Source organism: Saccopteryx bilineata, chromosome 5 (assembly GCF_036850765.1).
Source record: "Saccopteryx bilineata isolate mSacBil1 chromosome 5, mSacBil1_pri_phased_curated, whole genome shotgun sequence".
NCBI lineage: Eukaryota > Metazoa > Chordata > Mammalia > Chiroptera > Emballonuridae > Saccopteryx > Saccopteryx bilineata.
Window position 1 is genome coordinate 27,795,559 of NC_089494.1, and position 26,505 is coordinate 27,822,063.

The following is a 26,505-nucleotide window of genomic DNA, read 5'->3' on the forward strand; positions in this document are numbered from 1 at the left end:
TTGCATTTTAAGTGGGTCTTTTTTGTGACAGTGTAGAAAATATATGTCACAGGAAGACAAAAGTGGAAGCAAGGAAACCAATTGAGAAAGTAGTTAAGGTGAGATGACAAAGGGCAGAAAGAAGGCACTAGATGTGGTAAGGATGGGAATGAGAAAAGCAATTTAACGAAAATTCGAGAAGCAGACCAGAAAGGGCTTTATGAATGACTGGTTGAAGGCGGTGAGAGGAATCAAAGATGATACACATATATCATGGTTAGGTAAGAAATGGCAGACCATGCTACCAACTGAAACAGAGAACACACACAAGAGGTAAGGAGAAACTTTTGGTGGCTGGGGTGGTTGTGGAAGTTAACAGAATTGATCTGACATCTGAATTTGCAGATATTTGGCAAGCAATTAAATATTTCACTATGAAGTATGGGGGAAGATCCCTACTGAAGGTAAAGGTTAAAACCATAAGCTTTCCATCTTTGGACAGTTAGAAGTCCTTCCTAATTAATCCCTTTCTGGCCACTATAAATCTTGTTTAGTTTTATCTGGTTCTCAAAATAGGGTCCATGGACTATACCTCCAGTAGTTACAGAGTGACCTGTTTATAAACTCTGATGGACCCAAAGACATTTTTTCCTACACTAAAACACAACCTTAAATTATTCAGACTATTGCATCTTAATTCCATATAAAAGCTTTTCTATCTAATATTTGAAGCAATTATTATATCCTCTTCTGAGTATTCTCTAGGGTGAACATAACATGTTAACTCAATAAATAATTCCTTTTCTACCATGATCATCTGCATAATGGCTCCTCTCAATATAAGTTTATAAAATACAGATACAGAGAAATAAGATGAAAATCATTTATATTTCTACCACTCAAAGCTAATCACTTTTATTTTTTTTGGTATAGATCTAGGTGTTCTTAAAAGTACATATATATACACTCAATTTTTATAATCCATTATCATGGAATCTATTTTATCTTTTGAGTCCATTATAAATATCTTTCCATTCCATTAACATCTTCATTTTAATGGGTGAATAATATAAATGATATGGTTTATGTAATTAATTCCTTATTATTGGATATTTAGGTTTACAAATTTGTCTATTTCAAGAAGCTACAACAATGACCTTTTATCCAATTCTTTAGTTAAGTTCATAAAAATTTATTCTCAGTCAAAGCCAACATTCTTTTTTTCCAATCAAAAAAAATTATTGCAAATTCCAAAAGTAAAGTAAAATAACAATCTCATTACTGTTTTAGATTGTCTTCTGTTATTAGTTCAGCTGAATGTTATTTCCTATTCATTGATCAAATTACAAAGATCTTGGATTTGACCATTTTATTATACTTTTCTAGTATTAAAGACTGACAAAAAATAGCAGGTATCAGAATTCTGAGAAGAAAATTGTCAAAAATGTATATGTGTTAAGGCCTTGGATGAGCAAGTGAAAAATATTCTGTAATTAGGAATAAAAAGAATGAAACATTTACAAATGGGAACTAGCTTTCCAAAACTCAAATATCACATCATCCTGCTTTTAAAAGTCTTAAATTAAGTGCTAGAGGGCTGCTTGGTAAGAATGGCAGATTGAACATGTATGTATAATTTTGCTTCTTCCTGAATTTCCAATTAAACTTCATGACACTTCGTTTTTACAGACATAATCACACAAGCATAGGATGGGAAGGAGCAAGAATTTTCAAGGCTGGAAAGCAAAAGGATGGATGTATTAAACTTGGAAGACCTCAGAAAGCCAACTCACGAGCTGGCTTCAGGGAAAGTCTGCTGGCACCACAAAGCCCTCAAGCAGCTCCGGATCCAATACACTGGGGAAAGGCGGAGTGAAGGAGCAGCAGAAAATAAGGCTGTTTCAGAAGCAGTTGGATCCCCTTCTCATCTCCCTGCGGGGAGAACTAAGTATCCCATACTGACAGAGAAGTGGAGGCTTTCTGACTAGAGAGTTCCCCTTGAGTCTGACTGCCTAACACCAGGCGCTGCTGAAGGTGGGGTACTAAGCCTCAGTCTTTCTCACTTGGCTCCCAGGCCTTTACCATACAAGCAGGGTTACTAATAGTTTTCTCTGCGTAACCTGATCCATGTCAAGGGGAAGAAGAAAGACTTAAAACATACTGCCACAGTCATCCTAAGTGAAGCTCACAATTCATAATGTTAGTGTCCGAAACAGCTTTCTGGTCCCATACTTTAAAACCTGAGCAGACAACCACAATAAGGAAAGCTTCTAATAAGAAAAATGGAGACCAGAACAAATGGAAAGCTATAGAGGAAAATCTATGTTGGAAGAAGAAAAGTTAAAACAAAACAGAACCTAATTAATATTCTGATATGAGAAAATACTGCCTTTGCGAAACATAAACAGGATGCTATTAAAACACAAAAGGACTATTCAAAACACAAAAGAACTCCTAGAAACATGACAGGATAATTAAAAAATTTAACAGATGGGTTGGAATATGAATTTGAGAAAATCTCCCCCCAAAAGAGCAAAAAACCAAAGAGATAAAAAAACAGGAAAGAAAATTAGAAAAAAAAAACAACAAAAGAAGAGAAAATTAAAGTGTTAAAGGTATAAAATCTGTATAAAATAAAAAGGTATAGAGAAAGTCCTAGAGAAAAGAGAAAAATAATCAAATAATTTAAATAAGTTGCCCAGAATTGAAAACATGACTTTCTACTATAAAAGACCCTACTGAATATACAAAACAATGGATGAAAATTATCCAAATCAAGGCCCTAATAAAGCTAATAATGAAATAATGAAGCACTATGAACAGAGACATGATTTTTATAAGCTACCAGAGATACAAAATAAGAAATGGTTTTAGTCCCTCAAAGAGCAATACAAGAATTTGACTATGGATCAATGCCTTCAAAATTTTAAAAATGATTTCTTTATCCAAACTTGCTAAAGAAACCACTGGAAAACATGCTTTACTATCTCCGGAACACACACTTGTCAAGAAAAGTCAGTAGGGGTAAGGAATTTCAAGCAGACCAAGGAGAACAATGTGAACAAGGGGAAGACAAGTTGAGGGTGCAAGTATCAAGATCCCCACTGGCATTGTACCTTCATACCAGAGGGCAGAATGCTCGATAAGTCCCGATTCTCATCTCTGCATGCTTTCTTGACCATGTACTGGCTCTCCCACTTCGTTCTGCACCTGCCTCATCTCAGTACATTTAGTTCATCCCCAAGTGTGGTCTATTCCTAAGGGCTGGAGGTGGGCCTTGATGATCCAAGAGAAAACAGAGCAGCCCACTTCTTCTGCCTGTATTCCTGCTGGAGGTCCTGGTTTTGGCCCACACTTTAGCTCAATGTGGTAACTCTCTCTGGTTAGCCCTCTATTTCCCAAGACCTCATTCTTGCTCAGTGACTCCCCTGGGAGAGCATTAAAACTCTTTGGGAAGCTGATGTTTCACATCCCAGAACCTCTGCTAGGATTATTTTCTCTGGGAGCCTTCATGTAAAGGGTAATATCATACTCCTACCTAGCAGGTTTATGTTTGCTATTTGGTTTTTATATTAACCACCTCTCTCATCTATATTCGAAGTTGTTAACAAAATAAAATATTTGAGGAACTCCTTAAGAACAAAAAATAAGGAGAAAATATAACCTTAGAAATAAACTGTTTTAAAGACAAAATGAAAGAATGTTATATTTAAAATATAGAGAAAACAAAAACTATCATTCTTGAAATTTACTTGTGTTAATTTACTTATCCTATTTTTTAGTGTAAGCTTAGCTGTTCAGATTATCTACATTCCCATGTCCCAAAATAAATCTGTATAGTACGAAAAAAAAAGCAGTTCTCATAAGGTTTTCTTCCCTTGTTTGAGATACAATTAATCTACCCATCAGTTAAAATGTAATTATTTCTGAGTCAAACTTAGGCTAATATTAAGTAAAATAGGAGTTTTGATATTCTAAGAATGTCTCTGCTCATTCTATGTATATCTCTGTAATAAAAACTAAGTTCTCTGGTCTGAAACATATTCTATGTGGAAGAGACACAACTTGGAATCTCTCCATGTGTTTTATACCTGGGCTAATGTGGCAATCTGTGGCTGGGCTTGAACTGTCATTTGCTGGTTTTCAGCTTCTGTTACAGCTGCATCTCCACTCTGCTGGTTCTCTGCTCCAGATTCCATGGTCATTTAGTCACCTACAATAATATGGAAGAGTGTTACAAGCACTACCGTGCTTTGTGCTTTTGTGACTTTCAAGGAAAATTTCAAGTTATAAATAGATATATGTGGTGGTTAAGTTAGCAAATGCACTCATATATTGTTAAGATATAATGTAGTGATAGTTTAATAATTATAAAACTTGTCCAAATTTGCTGAGCTAGAAATGTTTTAGTCCCTTTAAGAAAGAAAAAATTTTCTCTTTCCTTGCCATTTTTTTCCAATGAGGTATTACCTTCATGTAAGGGAAGGTATTCCTCGCTTCCATGACTCTTCCCTAACAAGGGGAGGAGGAATGACAGCAAAGTTATAATTTTTTTCAAACTGCACCAATCAGGCATGAAGAGAAGGTAGAGGGAGTCGAGGGGAACTGATGACAGGGTCTACGAGATACCGGCTTCATGGTACCTCCTATAAGGGTATTCCCTCCTGTTATAGGGAAGCAGCAGGAAATCAGAAGCTATTTCATGAGATGTTACTGGAGGTATGACAAAATCAGCCCAAGTCTCAACAGCCCAAGTTGTAGGGTATCAAGACAGGAAGGTGAATTAATTAGCCACAAAGCTAAATGAGAGGCTCCAAACACTGAGTTAGTGTTCTGATTCTTCTCCCTATATATAGTATGCAACACTGCATATTCCCACACACACACACACACACACACACACACACAATTAAAAATCTTTACAAATGTTAAATTGCAAAACTGTGAATAAGTTACGCAAGGCTGATCTGTTTCCTTTTGGACCTGCTTTGCTATAAGGGTTTAGTGTATTTGTTGAGTAATCTGGCACTGGATGGCAGCACAAGAGAAGGGTAAGTCTTAGTAGAAGCAGCTGCGGCAGCTGCTACATGGAGGTGAGAGGAACTTCTGAGAGCCAGGGAAGCCATCACGTGTAAAAGATTCACAATGAAAGAGATTACTTCTTGTGTACTACTGTTATCATTTAGTGCCTAGCATATTACTGATCAGAAGTGAATTTATTAATAGAATTACCTGTAGTAATTCCGTGAATAACACAAAACTCCAAATGCTTTTCCAGAATTTACTGCATTTATTTTATAACTCTGAAATTAATTGAAATTGTCACTGTTCCTTATGTGATTACTACATGCTATCAGAATGTATCACATACTAATACATTTTCCTGTCATTTACAGGGTTCTATAAAAAAAGTGTTTTACAAGTGACAGTTAAAAATGAAAGTGAAAACATCTAGAAATGAATAAAATAATTAGGAAATACAGAATCCATAAAACAGATAACAGTAGAAAAGGTCAACAGACTTTACAAAATTATGTAAAAGTGCTTTGTAACCCCCCATACCAGCACCCAATGATTTATAGACTCTATAATCTTCAAACATCAGGGTGGTTAAATTTCGTGGACTTGCATGAAATTTCTGGCGGAGCCGCACCAGGGACCAGAAGTTGAAAAATTCTGGCTTACAACATTTATATGGCAAAAGCCATCAAGAAAAGTGCACAGGGAGAAAATCTATGCCATATATAATTGACACAATAACATCTAGAATACAGAGAAAGTAACTAGTCAATAAGAAACTCTTACTGAACTACAATTGACTAGTTCACAAAGATATATGTTCAAGTATAGTCCCTGTAGAAAAATTTTATAATAGCAAAAGACTGGAAACAAGTATCCATCATTAATTAGGAGGACTATTAAAAAAATTACACCAGTAAAAAAGAATGAAGTCGCCTGACCAGCGGTGGCGCAGTGGATAGAGTATCAGACTAGGATGCCAAGGACCCAGGTTCGAGACCCCAAGGTCATCAGCTTGAGTGCAGGCTCATCTGATTTGAGCAAAGCTCACCAGCTTGGACCCAAGGTCGCTGGCTTGAGCAAGGGGTTAGTCGGTCTGCTGAAGGCCTGCGGTCAAGGCACATAAGAGAAAGCAATCAATGAACAACTAAGGGGTCGCAATGCACAACAAAAAACTAATGATTGATGGTTCTCATCTCTCTGTTCCTGTCTGTCCCTGTCTATCCCTCTCTGTCTCTGTTAAAAAAAAAAAAAAAGAAGTCTATCTATAATGTAATGACACAAATAGCTTTCTGAGACAGAGTGAAATGGTGAGTCATGTAATATACTGTAAATAGACCCCTCATTTATGTTAAAAACAAATTAAACAAATTGTTGTAAAGGAGTATGCACAAAAAAAGATGTGAAAACTTATATACTTGGTGGTAGCTCAAAACAGATAAAGATTTGGTAGACATGTACAGTGTGTCTGTAAAGTCATGGTGCACTTTTGACTGGTCACAGGAAAGCAACAAAAGATGACAGAAATGTGAAATCTGCACCAAATAAAAGGAAAACTCTCCCAGTGTCATACCTATTCAGTGCAGTTCGATGTGGGCTCATGCACAGATTTTTTAGGGCTCCGTAGGTAGCTATCCCGTATAGCCTCTACAGACTCATCACTGACTGATGGCTACCAGAACGGGGTTTCTCCACCAAACTGCCGGTTTCCTTCAACTGCTTATCCCACCGAGTAATGTTATTCCTATGTCGTGGCGCTTCGTTATAAACGTGCCAATATTCACTTTGGTCACGGATTTGAATTTAGCGAGCCACAGAACACACCGAACGAAATTTCCTCTGTATCGTCCACATTTGGACTGGCATGGCCGTGGGCTGCTCCGCTGTATAGACGGTGTTACGTCATCATCTGCGCATGCGCACATGCTACCACATCATCCTACAGAAACTGGGAGGGTTTTCCTTTTATTTGGTGCAGATTTCACATTTCTGTCATCTTTTGTTGCTTTCCTGTGACCAGTCAAAAGTGCATCATGACTTTACGAACACACTGTATATAATGATAACTTTCACTTTTTAAAAAAACTTATTTCTTCTTTTAAAAAAATTTTATTGGGGCGATACTACTTTCACCTTTGTTTATATATTTTAGTACTCTTTTTTCTTCCCATGAGCAAAGATACAGGATTACTTGTACAATGTAGAAAAAGTTTTGTTTTTATTAACAATGTAAAAAATCTTAATACCAGAAGTCATGAATAACATTTTAAAGCTAAGAACCAAAAACTATATTTCAATCATAATTTTGAGATACCTGTTGACAAGATTTTTAAAAATCCCAGATACATTTTACATGAAATTACTATTTTTATTTAAATTTTGCCTAAATTGTTTATCCTACATTTCCAAAGAGAAAAAGTAACTTTTTAAAAATTATAAAGCCTGGCCCTAGCCGGTTGGCTCAGTGATAGACCATCAACCAGGCATGTGGAAGTCCCAGGTTCAATTCCTGGCCAGGGCACACAGGAGAAGCGCCCATCTGCTTCTCCACCCACCCCCCCCCCCCGCCTTTCTTTCTCTCTCTCTCTCTCTCCCCCTCCTGCAGCCAAGGCTCCATTGGAGCAAAGTTGGCCTGGACGCTAAGGATGGCTCCATGGCCTCTGCCTCAGGTGCTAGAATGGCTCCGGTTGCAACAGAGCAATGCCCCAGATGGGCAGAGCATTGCCCCTTGGTGGGCATGCCGGGTGGATCCCGGTCGGGTGCATGCGGGAGTCTGTCTCTCTGCTCCCAGCTTCTCGCTTCAGAAACATACAAAATAAATAAATATATATATGTTGAAGTTGTTGGTTTGAAACCCTGGGCTTGCCTGGTCAAGGCACATATGGGAGTAGATGCTTCCTTCTCCTCCCCCCCTTCTCTTTCTCTCTCCTTGCTTTAAAATGAGTAAATTTTTTTTAAAAAATTATCAAACAATTTTGATTTTTCATTTGTGATAATTCATTGAGTTGTAAACTTACAATCTGTGTTCTTCTAAACTAAAAAACTTTAAAAAAACATCAAAAGTAACAACAAAACAGTTTATGTATCCTAAATGTTGTGTATACATTTGGTCTGGAAGAAAATGGATATGAAAGGAAAACCCATCTAATAACAATAGGTAATGACTCCATTTGAGAACAATCCTGAGACAAGACAAATAAGAGAAAAAAACCCTTTCCTCCATCTTCTCTCTAGTCATCATTTTAATGAAAAGATAAATATTATTTATCATCACAATGCTTCCTTTGTAGACTGAGTTTATACAACCATTTTTACAACCATTTTAAAGACTTTATGTCAAGCCACAATTTTTTTTTTTGTATTTTTCTGAGCGAGAAGTGGGGAGGCAGAGAGGCAGACTGCCGCATGTGCCTGACCAGGATCCACCCAGGGGGCAGTGGAGAAGCTGATGAGCGCTTCTCCTGTGTGCCCTGGCCAGGAATTGAACCTGGGACTTCCACACACCAGGTCGATGCTCTACTGCTGAGCCAACTGGCCAGGGTCTAAGGACATATTAATTTTTTTTTTTTTTTTACAAAGGCAGAGATAGGGACAGACAGACAGGAATGGAGAGAGAGATGAGAAGCATCAATCATTAGTTTTTCGTTGCACGTTGCGACTTCTTAGTTGTTCATTGATTGCTTTCTCATTTGTACCTTGACCGTGGGCCTTCAGCAGACCGAGTAACCCCTTGCTGGAGCCAGCGACCTTGGGTCCAAGCTGGTGAGCTTTTTGCTCAAGCCAGATGAGCCCGCGCTCAAGCTGGCGACCTCGGGTCTTGAACCTGGGTCCTTCCGCATCCCAGTCCAATGCTCTATCCACTGCGCCACCACCTGGTCAGGCTCTAAGGACATATTAAAAGTCCACCAGGGGGTGATGCTCTGCCCATACGGGCCACTGCTCCATTGCAACCAGAGCCATTCTAGCACCTGAGGCAAAGGCCATATAGGGCCATCCTTAGCGCCCGGGGCCAACTTTGCTCCACTGGAGCCTTGGCTGCGGGAAGGAAAGAGATAGAGAGAAAGTAGAGGGGGAAGGGTGGAGAAGCAGATGGGCGCTTCTCCTGTGTGCCCTGACTGGGAATCAAAGCTGGGACTTCCACACACTATGCAATGTTCTACCACTGAGCCAACCGGCCAGGGCTAAGCCACGGTTTTTAAATCTATGCTGTCATCCATTATAGTTTCAGTCCACCATTTAATTAAAAGCAATCTAAACAGAGACCCTATTTTGTTTACTCTACATCTGGATTATTTATTTATTTTTTTACATTTAAGACATAGGGCATCATTACAACTTTATTTTTTTAATTTGCTGATTTTACCAAAAGAGGAAGGGGGAAAGAAAGAGACATAAACACAGACCTGTTCCTGTATGTGCCCTGAGTGGCGATGGGCCTGGCAACCTCTGCACTTCAGGACGATGCTCTAACCAACCAAGCTATCCAGCCAGGGCAGTTTTAGAAAACATAACTAAATTATAATAAAAGGAACAAACCCATTAGCTAACCTAAGTAATTATAGCTGCAAGGACTCATTATTTTTTTTATTTAATTTAACTTATTTTTTTTTTCCCAAAGTGAGAAGCGGGGAGGCAGAGAGACTCCCGCATGCGCCCGACCGGGATCCACCCAGCATGCCCACCAGGGGGTGATGCTCTGCCCATCCGGGGTGTTGCTCCCTTGCAGCTGGAGCCATTCTACTGCCTGAGGCAGAGGCCATGGAGCTGTACTCAGGGCCCAGGCCAATTTTGCTCCAATGGAGCCTTGGCTGCAGGAGGGAGAGAGAGAGATAGAGAGAAAGAAGATGGGGAAAGTGGAGAAGTAGATGGGCGCTTCTCCTGTGTGCCCTGGCCAAGAATCAAACCTGGGACTTCTACACACCGAGTCAATGCTCTACTGCTGAGCCAGCCGGCCAGGGCGTTAAGGACACATTTAAAAAAAGAGACTTGATTTGCATCCTTCTTCCCTCCTCAACTAAGTATTCTTTAAAAAAAACAAAAAAACAATGTGATATTTACAATAATATCGTCCATGTAAACTGCCAGTGTTTGACTATCATTTCATTCAGACAGACTACCAATGTTTTTCAGAGGAGGGATCAGCCTTCTTAATTTTTATAATTCTTAGCTTGAGTAGATATCAATCACTGGAGCAACAGTACAAATATTGTCTTTCACCTGAAAATTCAGGCCTTTCTCAAAGTGGAGCTGAGCATTATTTTATAAAGGACAACCTATATCAGATTAGAGACTCATTCATTTAAAGCAAACATGATTCTTTGGTTTTCACATGGAAGGTATTGCCAACAGTAGCATCCCAATTAAACTAGCATTTGAAGTACGTGCATTAATTTTGGACTGTGAAAACTTTTGTTCTTTTTGTTTATATCTTCAGATAAGGAGGGAAGAGATGCCATGGTGTCATGTATACAATCTCTATTTTTCTATTAACCTAGAAGCAGTCTAGTCAGAAGTACAGTACGCAGACATGGGATTAATCAATAGAGCCAGAACGTGCATTTCCATAGTTGTTTAAAGAAATGAGATTCCTAATGCATTACACAAATCAATGTTTTTTGGGTGCAAAACAAAACCAAAACCAAAAAGGACTGAATCATACTATAGAATAAGAAAAAGATCACATACATATGAACTCATTTGGTGCAGAAATATTGGGCCCGGAACATTACAAACGGAATGGATCTTAGAAATCACTGAAAATCTAGTATTAGCTTGACAGTTTTATGATTCTTGTTCTTTTAATAATTCTGAATTTAAAACTTGGAATTTAATATTTAAGATTTGGAGATTTTCATAATTTATTCATAAAAGTTAACATAATCCTTTGGAAACTATGAATTTATAACAAATTACAAAAGTTCCATGTCTAAAACCAACAAAAATTTTTAATCATTTAAGAAAGACACATAGCATTTTGCTATAATGATCTTGAGTTCTGCTTCTTAATGTGAAAAATAAAAAGTGAAGTGATTCTGTAGTATCATTCATCCAATCTTGAGAGAAGTGATGAATGCTGCTATGAGTAGTTGCGAAAGGGAATTTAACACTTGGTGGAAAAAGGTGTACCTGTCACCAAGTGGTCATTGGACAAAATAAACTTTTTGTTTCGATGTCCTCCTCTGTTAATGAGAAAGGATTAAAAGATCTATTTTAAATGCTCTGATCCTAGGAATTGACACCACAAGATATATGTACATACACATAATTATGCAGGCCACTTAATAAAATGATATATAGTAAAGGAAGTATTTTCTTTTGCTATATGGTAACACACACACACACACACACACACACGTGTGTGTGCAGTAAAAGACAGATTGGGCCCTGGCTGGCTGGCTTTGTGGATAGAACATCATCCCAACACACCAAGGTCACAGGTTCAATTCCCGGTCCAGGCATACATGAGAAGCAACCAATGAATGCACAACTAAATGGAACTAAGTGGAACAGTAAGTTAATGCTTCTCTCTCTCAACCAATGATTTAAAAAGAAAAGGCAGATCAACTAAGAACAGGTCATTGAACCTTTTGAACGTAGGCAAATACAGCAATATTACTACTCATTTATATATATAAAATCTTGATAATACAACACAACTGGAGATAATTAGAAGTACTTTTGAAAAATGCTGTAAGACTAGAATGTTACTCAGTAAAGATTCTCTTTCACATAGTGGACAGTGTCACTTTCATTCATTATATTTCTCTTGTCATAACTGTTGTTAGTTATTAAATAGTTCAGTAGTCCCTTTTTTAATTTTCAAAGAAGTTAAGCAGTTTTTCATTTCTATCTTAGAAACCAAGAAATTTATCTGACTAGGGCTGTATCACTTTTGTATCTTGTACACAGTCACGAAGATAGTGCAGATATTTTTTTAAATGAGTTTAAATAAACATCTCAATAAATGTCAAAGGAGCATTTCCATGACAATTAAAAGAGAATATGTTCTGCAATTAGGGAAGAGTGACAGAATTCCAAAGGGGCACTGAGGATGATAAATGTGGGGGGAAAGGACAATGAAAATGTCCTTTAATGTCAGGAAAGGACATAAGGAAAATGTCAGGAACAAAGGCTTAACTTATGGTAGACCTTTAGAGAAATGACTGTCAGTGGCTGATGTCAGCTACTGTATGGAAGCCAAGAGAAATCATAATACAGAATGATCACTCCAAAGCAACCAGCAATTACTAGAGCAAAATGAGAATATGTGTGAATGATGTCTCTTAAAGCAAGCATTGGGTTCAGAATTTTGATAGTGCAATGGGTTTTACTTCTAGTCTACATAGCAGTACCTCCTGAGGGAATTCACAAGTGAATAATTCACTTTTCTAAAACATTATCTTCAATTTAAACAGTTTACATTATATTTGTATTACAATATCATATCTGAGCACTTATATGGTAGGCATTGTTCAAGTTACTAGTGATAAAGAAATGAACAAAATAAAATTTTTTATAACTTTGCCTTTGAGAACTTAATAGCGTAAGGAAGAAAAAGCGAACAAGTAAAATGTGTAACAAATCAGATGGTGAGAAGTGCTGTATAAAAAAATGAAACTGGGTCCCTGGTCGGTTGGTTCAGTGGTAGGGCATCAGCACTGCTTGTGGACGTCCTTTGTTCCATTCCGGGTCAGGGCACATAGGAGAAGTAACCATCTGCTTCACCACCCCCACCCCCCAGCCAGGACTCCATTTCCTCGGAGGAGTTGGCCTCAGACGCTGAGGATGGCTCCATGGCCTCCACCTCAGGAGTTGCTGAAGTGAAGCATCGTCCCCTAGTGAGGTTGCTGGGCCGATCCCAGCTGGGGCACATGCAGAAGTCTCTCTCTGGCTCTCCTTCCTCTCACTAAAATAAATAAATTAATTAAATAAATAAATAATAAAGCTAGGGGTGGGGAAGCTAGGAAGGATGTTTAAGAGATTTTCAGTATTATAAAAGCTGACGAGTGAAACCTTAATTGATTAGCATTTAAATTCTACTAAGAACTATACTAAATCAGGAACAAATTTCTGGCAGTACTATTTCCATTTCTATCTGCCTCTACTGAAGCTTATCAAACAAGAAAACTATACTATCAGTTTTGCTAACAGTCATTAGGCAAAAAGAAGAATGCTACAGATCTTCACCTTGTTCTTTTTCCTAAAACATTTTGACCTTTAAGAAGTACCCCAATCTAACAGGGGATGGCACAGTGGACAGTGGTCTACCTGGGACACTGAGGATCCAGGTTCCAAACCCCGAGGCCGCCAGCTTGAGCACGGGACGGGATCATCCACATGATCCCATGGTCACTGGCTTGAGCCCAAAGGTTGCTGGTTTGAAGCCCAAGATTGCTTGCTTGAACAAGGGGTTACTGGCTCAGCAGAATCCCAACCTCCCACCCACCTCCCCACTGTCAAGGATAATATGAAAGTCAATCAATGAACACTAAAGTGCCACAACTACAAGTTGATGCTTCTCATCTATCACCCCTCTGTATGTCTCTCTTAAAAAAAGCCTGTCTTTAAAACCCTAAACATTCTAATTCGAGTTTATGAAAAATAGACCCATTTCCCTTACAACCTATTCTACTTTTTAATCCCAAAAATCCACTACCAGTTTAATTCAGTTTAGGATGAGAGATATGTGTTCATAGAAATGAACTGTTGTGCATTTATTTTGACTCTGAAGATGGAATTTTGCAGCTTTAACAGAACATATAAATAAATGCATGCTGACTTTGTAAAAGGCAAATGACCTCAACTATGAATGAGAAAAAAACATTTTCCTGGACCCTTTTACCAATCCTAAAGTCCAAAGATTTAAGGGAATCCCATAAGCAGAAGTTTAGTCTCCAGGTAATCATAGTAAAAGGCATATTTGGGCACATGATTTTAAAACTAAAACTACTTTTCCATATTCAAGTGTATTACCTAAAATATTTTGTAGAAATATACCTAGAAACATCTATGAGCAATACACTGTACTTTCTACATAGTTATCTGGTACTTATTTAGTTTTTAGGATACTAGAGCAGTGTGAAAGCCTTGTTAACACATTCTTCACTTGATCTTAACCAAAAGGCTGAGAAGCGATACACCCTCAAAAAGTCTTGATTCATTTTCTAAAATGTTAAAATTTACTAAAGTAGTAATATGTTCAGGTGCTACATAACAGATTGTATCTTTCCAGGAATCAGTAACTATGTTGTACTGCTTCTTTGCCTTTACTTTTTTTTTTTCCTGTACAAGTTCTTTTGGTTGTTAGCCTTGAATACTTGGCATTTATCTTATATCGAATCTAGCAGAACTGAGATGTATGCATCAGTACGGGAAATTTAGTAATGCTCCAGGTTTCTGATGCTAACATTAAGTCTTTTGGTATCAAATTCAGCATTACCTTCACTGCAACCAGATAGACTTCACATAAATGTTAGGTGTGTGTGTACATACATATCAGTATATGTATATATGTACACATACTCCTTAATGCAACACACACATCAACTTCCACTATAAAAACTGTATTAGATTATACTCATCACACCTCAACAAAATAAGGTTACATACACTTTTAGGGAAACAGTAAAAGATCAGGAAATGTAATAAAATAAACTTGGGAGTCTTTTTCAAGCCAAGTAAATAGTTTTCCTGTGCTCTTACCAAGGTCTTTCTCCCTTAATTGGAGAACAAATCCATACCTCAGCCTCTTGTCTATTATAGGAAGGCAAGAAAATTTATATATAAAGTTAATTTTGACTTAAATTGATGTTTTAATCATTTTTAAGACAAAATCTGAAAATGTTTAAATTTTTATAAATTCTTTTTATTTTATTTTATTTTATTTTATTTTAAGAGACAGAGAGTCAGAGACAGGGATAGACAGGGACAGACAGACAGGAATGGAGAGATGAGAAGCATCAATCATTAGTTTCTCGTTGCACATTGCGACACCTTAGTTGTTCATTGATTGCTTTCTCATATGTGCCTTGACCGCGGGCCTTCAGCAGACTGAGAGGCCCCTTGCTTAAGCCAGCGACCTTGGGTCTAAGCTGGTGAGCTGTACTCAAACCATATGAGCCAGCGCTCAAGCTGGCAACCTCGGGATCTCAAACCTGGGTCCTCGGCATCCCAGTCCGACGCTCTATCCTCTGCGCCACCGCCTGGTCAGGCTAAATTCTTTTTATTAATAGTAAATACTAGTATAACCCATCCACTGCTACCAAAAAAAAATAACCAAGTTATTTTTAAATGTATAGCATGCACTATGACAAAGATACTGTCCTCTCAAAGGAAGTGTTTATTAGAAGTGAATTAGAAAAATGTTATTTGATTTATAGAAATATATTGCATGGTTTATAACAGCCATCCTAGAATATGTGACTAATTCTATGGCACCTTTCAATAATAAAACTCCAGTACTTTCTTAATCAGTTAATATTTTTTAAGTATTGGCAAAATGTATATGCTTTATTTTTCTCAGGTAAGACTAATCATGGCTCTGAAATAAGCCTTCATATATCTGGTTACCAAGAGACAAAAAGTGTTACTTAGCAAAGCAGCTACCATGACTATGCATTCTTTTAGATAACAATTCATCCCATCTCTTCCCATTCTCTTTTCTTTCCAAACACCCACCTGCCACTAAGTCTCCAGATTATTACTTGATAAGCCTTTCAGAGAAGTGATCCTATATAAACTTCTATATGAAGGTCTACTAAATAGGTTTTTGGAGCTGAATTGTTTTCCAAGGAAAAAGATTATTCACCTCCTACATAGTTACTTTTAGAAAAGCAATTTTTGTATTGACTAAAGGGTTAAACTATCTTCAAATTTTGATTTTAATTTCTGCTTCATAAACTAGCTCAATGCTGAAATTATAAGGACCCACAGAAGTTGCACTCAAGAGTTAACTGTTTATAGCCTACTATTCCATTCATTTAACAGAACCCAAGGGATTCTGTGAAAATCGCTATACTAATGAAAGTGAATGTCCAAGTGTTTTTGAAAAATAAGTTTATAAAGTCAACACTTATTATTTTGACAGTTCTATTTTGAACTAAACTGAAACATAATTCTTGGTGAATTATTTACAAATTAGACATGGAGGAGTAAAAATTCAGTTTTACTAGAGCCAGCACATGTTACAGTAGGAGTTGTAAGACAAGAATTCTGGTTTTAGCTCTGACTTCACAGATCAAGAACTATAGAGATATTAGAGATTTGTAAGGAATTTTAAAGACTGTGCGGGGCTACACTGCACAACGTTACTATTATAAAAAGTGATAATTCTTTGTATTTGGTAATGGAACTGAATGGCTATTAAACAACACGTTAATCATTTTAACTATGTTTTGCTTACTATAAAGAGCTCAAGCATTCACGGCACTAAGGATATACTGGAACTATATTTAAAAATCAGCCACAGTTAATTAATGAAGATGATAAATGATATGTAGACAACAGCAAAGATTTTATGAACAGTTTTGATAAAAGGCTTACTTCAAACTTAGGTATCTTTATTTTTAATCCTGAAAGAATCAGCATCAAGTCCAACCTTTCAGGTAGATGAACCACTTTTACCAGCCTGGTAGTGATTTCTGGTAAGTTTATTTTGATTAATACAATCTTGTGCTATTTCTCATATCTCAGAGGCAGGAAGTGTTAGTAAAGCATCAGAATAAAAATTCAAAGTATGAAAATTTCTTTTTAAGCAATAGAAAATACAGTTGTCCCTCGCCACCTCGTGGTTCACTTTTCATGGTCTCAATGTATCATAGATTTTTAAATTATATTTATCTAATTTTGTATCGCGGATTTTTTGCTATTATTGCTGGATTTTGTGGTATATAGGCATTTTTATATATTTATTATCTTAATTATTTACAAAGTATTTAAGAGCATACTGTGGGAAAGGTTCATAAGAGTGTGGAGAGGGTTTATAAAGCCTTAAAATATATATAAAGAGGCCCTGGCTGGTTTGCTCAGTGGTAGAGCGTTGGCCTGGCGTGCGGAAGTCCCGGGTTCAATTCCCGGTCAGGGCACACAGGAGAAGCGCCCATCTGCTTCTCCACCCCTCCCCCTCTCCTTCCTCTCTGTCTCTCTCTTCTCCTCCCGCAGCCAGGGCTCCATTGGAGCAAAGATGGCCCAGGCGCTGGGGATGGCTCCTTGGCCTCTGCCTCAGGCGCTCGAGTGGCTCTGGTCGCAACAGAGCGACGCCCCGGATGGGCAGAGCATCACCCCCTGGTGGGCATGCCGGGTGGATCCTGGTCGGGCACACGCAGGAGTCTGTCTGACTGCCTCCCCGTTCCAGCTTCAGAAAAATACAAAAAAATAATAATAAATAAAATATATATAAAGAATGAAATAAATATAAGGTTGCTACTTCAGATTTTCACCTATTGCAGGGGGTTCCCTGCAACAGATGAGGAACCACTGTAAACCTAATTTCTTTGGTTTTAAAATATAAATCTGTAATTTCAGTACATTAATTGTCTAAAGTGTATATGTCCACTTCCCTTCATCTGTGCAATGCTAAAGGAGCACTGTTTTTAATCCTACCTTTCAAACTGGTGACCCTGCAAGAGGGAATCACTCATTAAACAAATACATTTTCTGTGTCTATTACATAATAAGTGTTCTGGTAAAAACTATGGGAACAAGAAAGACAGGAACCTTTCTCTAAATGAGCTTATAAACTAGTAATGGATAAAATAAAGGGTGAGGCAAAAGTAGGTTTATACTTGTTAGTATGCAAAAGTTTATTCTTGTATTATATTATATTTTCCATATAAACCACCATAAACCCACTTTTACCCCACCCTTTATGTATTATGTATGAAAAAGTTGGGCAAGCATATTCTAACCCTTACAACCAGTTTACCTATATATTCCCGCCAAACAGGCATTTAATAACAATGATTTAAAATCATAAAACTATTTTGAAATGATAGAAATATAACAAATTATGAAAAACAGGAAATGTCAGCTGGCCATTTATGCTAATCTTTCTACTGATGTAGACCTGAGTAATAAATAATTAATATTATTTTTTCCCAAGACCATGGCTAGAATGGCTTCCTTTAACTGAACTTTTATAAACCTAAATGACTATTGTTTAGAAATAACAATTCCAGTAACTATACATAAAGCTAGAGCCTAGAAAACTTTCCTCAGAAAGAGATAATGCTACAAAAGATGAAAGCTATGCTTTTAGCGCTATTTCTTGCCCAGAACAAAGGCTTTATCAGCAAGTAAATATTAAAATTCTCTAGGACCAGTTTAGTTATCTGTAAAAAACAAAGGAGTTACTACTACCTTCCTGGTATAAGTCTGTAAAGTGTGAATTCCCCAAATACAGTAGGGTTTATGGATAATACACTACACTCACACAAGCATCAAAAGAAATCCTCTCATAACAAATAATTCATTCTTAAAATACAGTGCTTAAAATGTTTCACTTAAAGTTATTATGTCTTGATTTTTTTCTTTGCTTATATTCTTCAGTTACTGCAATTAAGGGATCTGGACACAAAATAAAGGGAAGTCCAGAGGAGGCATGGTGTAATTTGAAATATGCATTAGCAGCTTTAGTTATTTTTCATTAAATAATGGTGTCCAGTTTGCCTGGGCTTTCAGAGAAATTTGGAAAATATAATAATTAAATAAGAATGTATGATGTCCAAGATAGGGACACTAGAAGCACAAGCAACAAAAGGAAAAATACTGGGAAAAAAACGGAAATCATTAACATTAAAAACATTTGTGCCTCAAAGGGAACCATCAAGAAAGTGAAAAGACCAATTGATCAATAGAGACCATGACCCTAACCACGGCCTTAACTCCCTTAGTCCCCTAAGTACCCCATCCCATAGAAGCCACCGGGAGCCAGGTCTTCGAGCATGAGTTCACCTATGACTCTGGGTGTGCAACTGTTTCCTTCAGGAATAAACTTTTACTTTCTTGGCAAAAAAAAAAAAAAAAAGTGAAAAGACAATCCTTAAGTCACATATCTTGTATCTAGAATAATAAGAACTACAACTCAATAAAAAAACAAATAATCCAATTTAAAAATGGGCAAAGAGTCCGAATAAACATTTCTTCAAAGAAGATATACAAATGGTCAATTAGTACATGAAAAATGCTAGACATCATAAGTCAATAGGGAAATGCAGATAAAAAAAACCATAATGAGATACCATTTCTCACCCACTAAGATGGCTATAACGAAAAATTGTGTTGGTGAGGGTATGGAGAAATTAGACCCTTCATACACTGCTGGTGGGAATGTAAAAAGGTTCAGTAGCTTTGGCAAATAGTCTGGGCAGTTCCACAAATGGTTAAACATAGTTACTATATAATTCATCAATTCAACTCCCAAGTATATACCAAGGAGAAATGAAAACACATGCAATAAATGAATGTTTATGGCAGCTTTATTCATAATAGCCAAAAGTCCAAGTGTCCATTAATTCATTGATAAAATGTTATATATCCATAAAGTGGAATATTATTTAGCAACATAAAGGAATTGATACAACTTGGATGAACTTTAACAGCATTATGCTAAGTAAAAAAAAGTTATCACAGTGAAAAACTTATTATTAAGTCCAATTATATGCAATGTCCAGAATAGGTAAATCTACAGAGAAAGATTTAGTATTACCCTGTGCTGGGGGTGTGGAGAGATTGAGGGGTGGTAGGGGAGATGGCTACAGGATGCTGTTTTTTGTTTTGTTTTGCTTTGCAGGGATGGGGTGTGTGTGTCATGAAAATGTCCTAAAACTGACTGTAATGATAGATGGACAACTTTGTGAACGGGCTAAAAAACCAACTGAAATCAGTAGATTGTATGGTATGTGAATATTTCAATAAAGATGCTAAAAAAAGAATCTATGATGCCCAATCTTTAAACTGCAATATAATCAACCATGAAGGAGAGAGGATTAGGAGTCAGGAAATGTATGCTTTAGCCCAGTTTATGTCACTCCTGTTTATATTGTTCCTCCTCTTATATGAAATTTAAAGCTCCCTGCTTCACACTCAGGGTTCCTTACTCCTTATGTGGATTTATAGTATATATAGTACTTTCTGCAACAACCTGCGAGCATATCAGACTCATTCTTCCATGTCTTCATTTTTATTGTCCATGCTTCTACCTACAATACATACCCTTCTTGCTCCACCCAAATTCAGTATTCAATTTAAATTCTTTCTCACAAAAATTTCCCTCACTAAATTGCCTCCCTCAAGCTCCTATAGCCCTTCAACACAACAGTAAAAATAGATATTCTACTATGTATAAATCATCCCCTCTTGTAGTATTTCAACATCTCCACTACACTATAAATTCCTTGAGGGTGGGAGCCACATAATCAAGCTTACTGTAATTATTTATAGCAACTAGGACAAGCCTTTGTTTAATAGCTATAAAAATACTTAATTGAATAAATTTTCTTGTGATTATTTCACCAATTATAAAAAAGTTGGTCAATAAATGTTTATTGAATAAATGACCAGATTGATCAATGGCAGTAAAATCCAAGGTACTATTATTACTGGTCAGAGAAAACAATAAAGCTGCTGATACTATAAAAAAATACCCCTTTGAAAGTGCAAAATCAGAGCAAGTAATAACTTTAACTTCAGTGATAAAAACAAGATGCTTCTCAGTTTTCAATTGCCAATCACACAAATAGGGATAAAAACACTAAAAAATAATGGTTATTCACCTTTGGCTAAACTACATTTTTTAGCTATTGTACATTATACTGTCATATAATTATAACCAGAAACTCACAGGTAGATAACTAGGCTCCTGAGGAATATACTTAAAATTAAAGAAAGAAATCTTAGTTTTGGAAAAGATTCACTAATGTTTGGGGAAGACATATTCTATTACTATTGGCATAACTTTTAGACTCACCCTCCACTCCTACACAGATCATTACTAGCAACTCAACTTTTGCTTAATTTTCTCTTCTCTAACCAAATGTCAGTCTTTACTGTTCTATTTATGGGGAAAAGATAGCAAACAAAAAAAAAAATCTCAACATTAATCTTATACTCCAAACCTTTGCCCTTTGTTAAATTCTTCAGAGATGTTAATCCAGCGGCAGAAAGAAAAGTCGTATGTTCTTTTCATCTTTGTTCAGACAGCCCCTCTCATTACCGTAATCTCCTTTATTACCTTACTTCAATCCTAAGAAAAAGCAACTCAAGCATTTAAGTTTTTAAATAAGTACTTTTGTTTTTTTAGAGTTGAGATTCATGTAACTAGCCTAAAGAATAGATTAAATTTATAAAGGTCATTTTCATCACTGGAGATGTAACATACTGCCTTCTACTTCTCTGTTACGATAAACACCCGAATATGAATGATTCATCTTTTTCCCTCTCCTTTTTGGTAACATAGTAAACAGCTGAGCAAACTCTGGGTAAAATGTAATTAAACTTTTTTACAGGGCCACCTGTGGGAGAGCTAAGAAAAGAGAATAATGCAGGACAAAACAAACAGGACACCAGTTAAGATTGTGCACACATCAAGAGAGAAGCATTCTGAATAAAACAATTGGCTATTCCTATCTAAGTTTCAAAAGCCTACATTTATAGTTATGATAGTGTAGAATAAGTTTTAAACCATACTTTCTCTTATGACTTCAACAAGTCAACCATGGTTATTCTCTTTATAATGACTGAGTTAGCAATATATATTAAATGGCAGAGGTACACAAACAGCCATTTTCATATTACTAGTTTGTTACTTAGTTCATTATCTTTACTTCTTCCTGCACCAGGCAATTCACTGATTCCATGATACTGTGAATAATCATTTAATTCCCTGGTAGCGCATAGATATATTCCAGAAGAAAACGGTCTGCCTTTAACTTTATCTATCTGCATCCCCCAAATATGTAAAAAGTACTTCGTAAGCATTTTGTCATTAAGAAGGTAAAAACAACACATATTCGTATTTTATGAGACTGATAAATCCTCAAAATAACAGAACAGCAATACATTTACATTTAAAACTTTGGCACTTGTAGCCTAACCTGTGGTGGCACAGTGGATAAAGCATCGACCTGGAACACTGAGGTCACCGGTTCAAAACCCTGGGCTTTCCTGGTCAAGGCACATATGGAAGTTGATGCTTCCTGCTTTCTCACTCTCTCCTGTCTAAATTCACTTTCATGGTTAACTCTTACACAACTTTCCTGCCTTTTCATGCACTAAAACTAAGACAGTGAGGCAGATCCAGTAATAATTTCCTGTTACAAACAGCTGTTTCTCACTCAAATGAAATACCTTTCATTTAAAGAAATAAAGGCATAATGACTGATTCTTCTAAACTTTAGAATCTAAAGGGTCCGGTAAGACCTAGAAATAAAATCAGCTCACTAACGGGTTAATAAATGTAGATATATCCATATGATGAAATACCTCATAATTATATAAAAAAAGTTCTATGTACTGATACAAACCAATTGCTAAGCAAAGCAAGCTATATGATAGTATATATTACTATTTGTATAAAACAGTGGAGAGAAAGGAGTGCGTACATCTGTGCTTATGTATGGATAGAACACCTCTGAGAGGATAAGGAACTGGTAACACTTGATTGGGTGGGGGCAACATGTGTGCACTTTTTCTATATATTTTGTTTGGAATTATGAATTGTATGAATAAATCACTCACTAAAAAATAAAACTGGCCCGTTGGCTCAGTGGTAGAGCATCAGCCCAGTGTATGGAAGTCCCAGGTTCGATTCCTAGCCAGGGCACACAGGAGAAGCACCCATCTGCTTCTCTACCCTTCCCCTTCCCTTTTTTGTCTCTCTTCCCTTTCTGCAGCCAAGGCTCCACTGGAGCAAGGCTGGCCCCGGCACTGAGGACGACTCCATGGCCTCCGCCTCAGGTGCTAGAATGGCCTAGTTACAACAAAGCAATGCCCCAGATGGGCAGAGCATCACCCCCTGGTGGGCATGCCGGGTGGATCCCGGTCGGGCACATGTGGGAGTGTGTCTCTCTGCCTCCCCACTTCATACTTCAGAAAAATACAATAATAAATATGTAAATAAACTGGAAATAAAACTGTAATATTCCTCTTTTCCATTATTTCCCCATATATGATAGTTACTATCTTTGATTGCTTTCTTATGACATATATTCTGCCTTATTAGTTGTTGCTCTTCAAAAGTTCCTTCGGAGTAGAGACAAGACAGTGTAATTCAGCTTTGAGTTTGCTGATTCCGCTTCATTGTATTAAACACAGGAGTATTAATGATGAATTTTAAAATAAGTAACATTTCTTGAGCATTTTTGCAGTGTTTGGCATTCATATGTATTAACTTACTTAATCCCCACATTTCTATGGTGTGGATTGTACATTTATCAAGCAAACTGAGGTGCGGAGAAGAAACCTGCCCAACATCCCACAGGTAGGAGCCTAAATTAAGGCTGAAATAATGAGTATCTATCATTGGGTCCCTAAGCAGGTACTTTATCTTGTGACCTTATTAAGTAGGTGGTACTGTTCTAATTCTACAAATAGGAAAACTGAGGCTGAGAAAATTAAGAAACTTCCAGTAAATTGCAAATTTCCTTGAGGGTAGTTACATGACAATAATGACAGCAGGGATTCCAAACCTAATGCCCTTTCCACTAACTACATTCTGTCACAGTATAAATATTTGAATTACTACAAACTGCTGTCTCAAGTGATACTGCAGAAACTACTGTATTTCCCCATGTATAAGACACTCCCATGTATAAGATGCACCTTAATTTTGGGGCCTGAAATTTGAAAACAAAAAATGTATTACATAAAGTTATTGAACTCAAGTTGTCTTTATCTACGAGTGCAAAAACAAGCAGGAAACACAGCCAGGTTGGCTCAGCAGTAGTGTCGGCCAGCGTGTGGAAGTCCTGGGCTCGATTTCCCAACAGGGCACATAGGAGAAGCACTCATCTGCTTCTCCACCCTTCCCCTTCTCCTTTCTCTTCCCCTCCCACAGCCAGGGATCCACTGGAGCAAGGTTGGCCCTTGGTGTGGAAGATGGCTCCATGGCCTCACCTCAGGCGCTAGAATGCCCCGGTTGCAACAGTGCATCGCCCCCTAGTGGGCTTGCCAGGTGGATCCCAGTCGGGGGCTTGCAGGTGTGTGTCTGACTCCCTGCTTCGCACTTCAGAAAAATACAATAAATAAATAAAGTTAGGAAATGCAAGTTTAAAAAAAACTACAACCACCGTATTAAGACCCACGCAGTTTTCGGGGAGGGGGGGTGTTTTATACATGAGGAAATATGGTAGCTCACAATGAGTTAAAAAAATAAATCCTTGCCTTTCCCTCATTTCCTATCTACTATATCCTTACACTCAGACTTGAGCTCTATTTAAATAAAAGAGCCATCATCACTTGAAGTGACACTGTATGTACATCAAGATAGGCTTGTAAGACTCTGTCACAGGCTGCTATAAAAAATGTACAGAGCTGTATCTAGCAAGCTATGTATGGAATAAATGAAATTGTATAATTCAGTGGTACATTGTAAGCATTAAATTACAAGAAAATTTTTCTTCTGTGGAAGATTTTAAAATTGAGGTGAAGTAGGGGATACACACAGGTGCGGCAAAAGTTAGATTTACAGTTGTATGGAAAATAACACAATAATAAATAATACAAGAATAAACTTTCACATACAACTGTAAACCTACTTTTGCTCCTGTACTTGGGTTTACTATAACCATATTATACACTCCAAAAAACAAATCCCAATGACTTCCTTGAATGAGACAAAATAAAACTTTATTAACAAAAACTTCTATTTATCAGATCTAATAAGACAGCAAAGTTTAGAAAGCAGAAAAACGTGCCATTTTATGGATCAGGTTTCTAAGTTCCCTTAGGTGCTTAGGTGTGAAAAAAAAATCATTCAAAAGGAATACTACACTTTTAAATCCCACAAGAAGTGCCTTTTAACATTTTTCAGTGAATTTGTGTCAAAGGTTCATTCACTTTTTAAATACATGTGTCCATTTAAAAGAGTTCAAATAGATTAACTGATTTTTTCTGAACCCTGATAAGAGGTATAAGTATAATTTAGTATCATACTACAAATCAATGTCCAAATATTAATAAATATAAAAGCTTAAAAATGTTTCACCTGAAATCACTAAGAATCACAGATTCTGAACCTCCAGATAAAATTCAGTAATCTTTTGAGTAAGACTGATAAAAGAATCCATCACAAAGAAAACTTTTTATTTTTCACAAAAAGTGATTTTCCTATAGTCTCTGTAGGGGAAACAATTCACCCACTGATGCTGGCTTGCAGGAAATCTTTCTTAAGGAAAAGCAGTAATCTATAGCATTATCAACACTGTAATTTCCTCAGTGTTTGGCAATAAAATCATCTTCCCAATCCTTATGGAAAAACTCTATTGCATCTTCTTCACAAAGTTTTTCATCAATGACAAATTGCTAATGTTGTGTTGTTTTTTTTAAGACGTGCAATACAGCAAAGTAAGTTTTGGAAAAGTGAATTGGCTACAGCAAAATAAGACAGCACTTCTAATACCAATCATGTTTATTCCTAGCAAGAAACCTTGTGTGTATTAACCACAATTCCATAATACTGTGACAGACTTAATTATTTTTAAAACAAATAACCCGTTCATCTTTTGCACCACCTAAAAATAACTATTTTGGCTTTACTTTTAAATAGGAAAGTAAGCAGTGAGTGTAAAAGATTTCAACAGCTGGCAACCCAAAGTATCTTTTCTACTAAACCTTTAGAAGGCAAAACTGATGTAAGCTAAGGCCAGAATGAAATTCTAACTTCTTAAGGTATGACAAATGTAAACAAATCACACTGCACGTCCTTTCAAAATCTTTTAATCTTTAATGTGTCAATGACTTTTCTGTTGTGCCTCTTCCTAACAGGCAGAGAAAAAATAAGTCGTAGGCTGAGGTTACCTACCGCATGTGAGACAAATAATGGATATTTTTAAATGCCTATTTTTAGAATTAGTGCTAATCAATATATTTTTTTAGACAGATGTATGTGGGAAACATGATAGGAGGTAGGGTGGGGAGATCCAGAGGACCCAAACGCCGCTGGCGTGGTTGGCAAAAAAAGATAAAAAGTGATGTGAAGAAAAAATATATTGACTAAAAACGAAGTGTTTCACAATGATAGATCTCAAGTGATTACCTTATTGGAAAGGGTTAAAAGCGAAACTGTGTTCAAACACCAGCTTCCCTTTTACAAGATCCCAACAGTTTAAAAGTTATTACAAAGATGTTTTTCTTAGCACCCCCTTCCTCCAAAAAAGAATGCATTTCCATGACTACTGACTTAAAAAAAAAAAAAAAAAAGAGGGTGAGGAAAAGTCAAAACTATCTAAAAATGTTTAAGCCTTCATCATCTCAACTAAGCAGAAAAGAAAAAAAGAGTGTTTCCCCCCCGAG

The 26,505-nt window shown here is 36.9% G+C and overlaps 1 protein-coding gene across 3 annotated transcripts in view; it reads right to left on the reverse strand.

Annotated features, from left to right (window-relative positions):
- The window catches only part of CREB1 (cAMP responsive element binding protein 1), a 72,681-nt gene that overhangs the window by 45,250 nt on the left and 926 nt on the right, over positions 1-26,505 (reverse strand). For all 3 annotated transcript variants that reach the window (XR_010725686.1, XM_066233402.1, XM_066233401.1), the window contains exon 2: positions 4,071-4,192. Coding sequence is in view for 2 of the 3 variants with exons in the window: in XM_066233402.1 (XP_066089499.1) it covers positions 4,071-4,184 (114 nt within the window). In the remaining variant the exon portion in view is untranslated. The remainder of the gene's footprint in view (positions 1-4,070; positions 4,193-26,505) is intronic.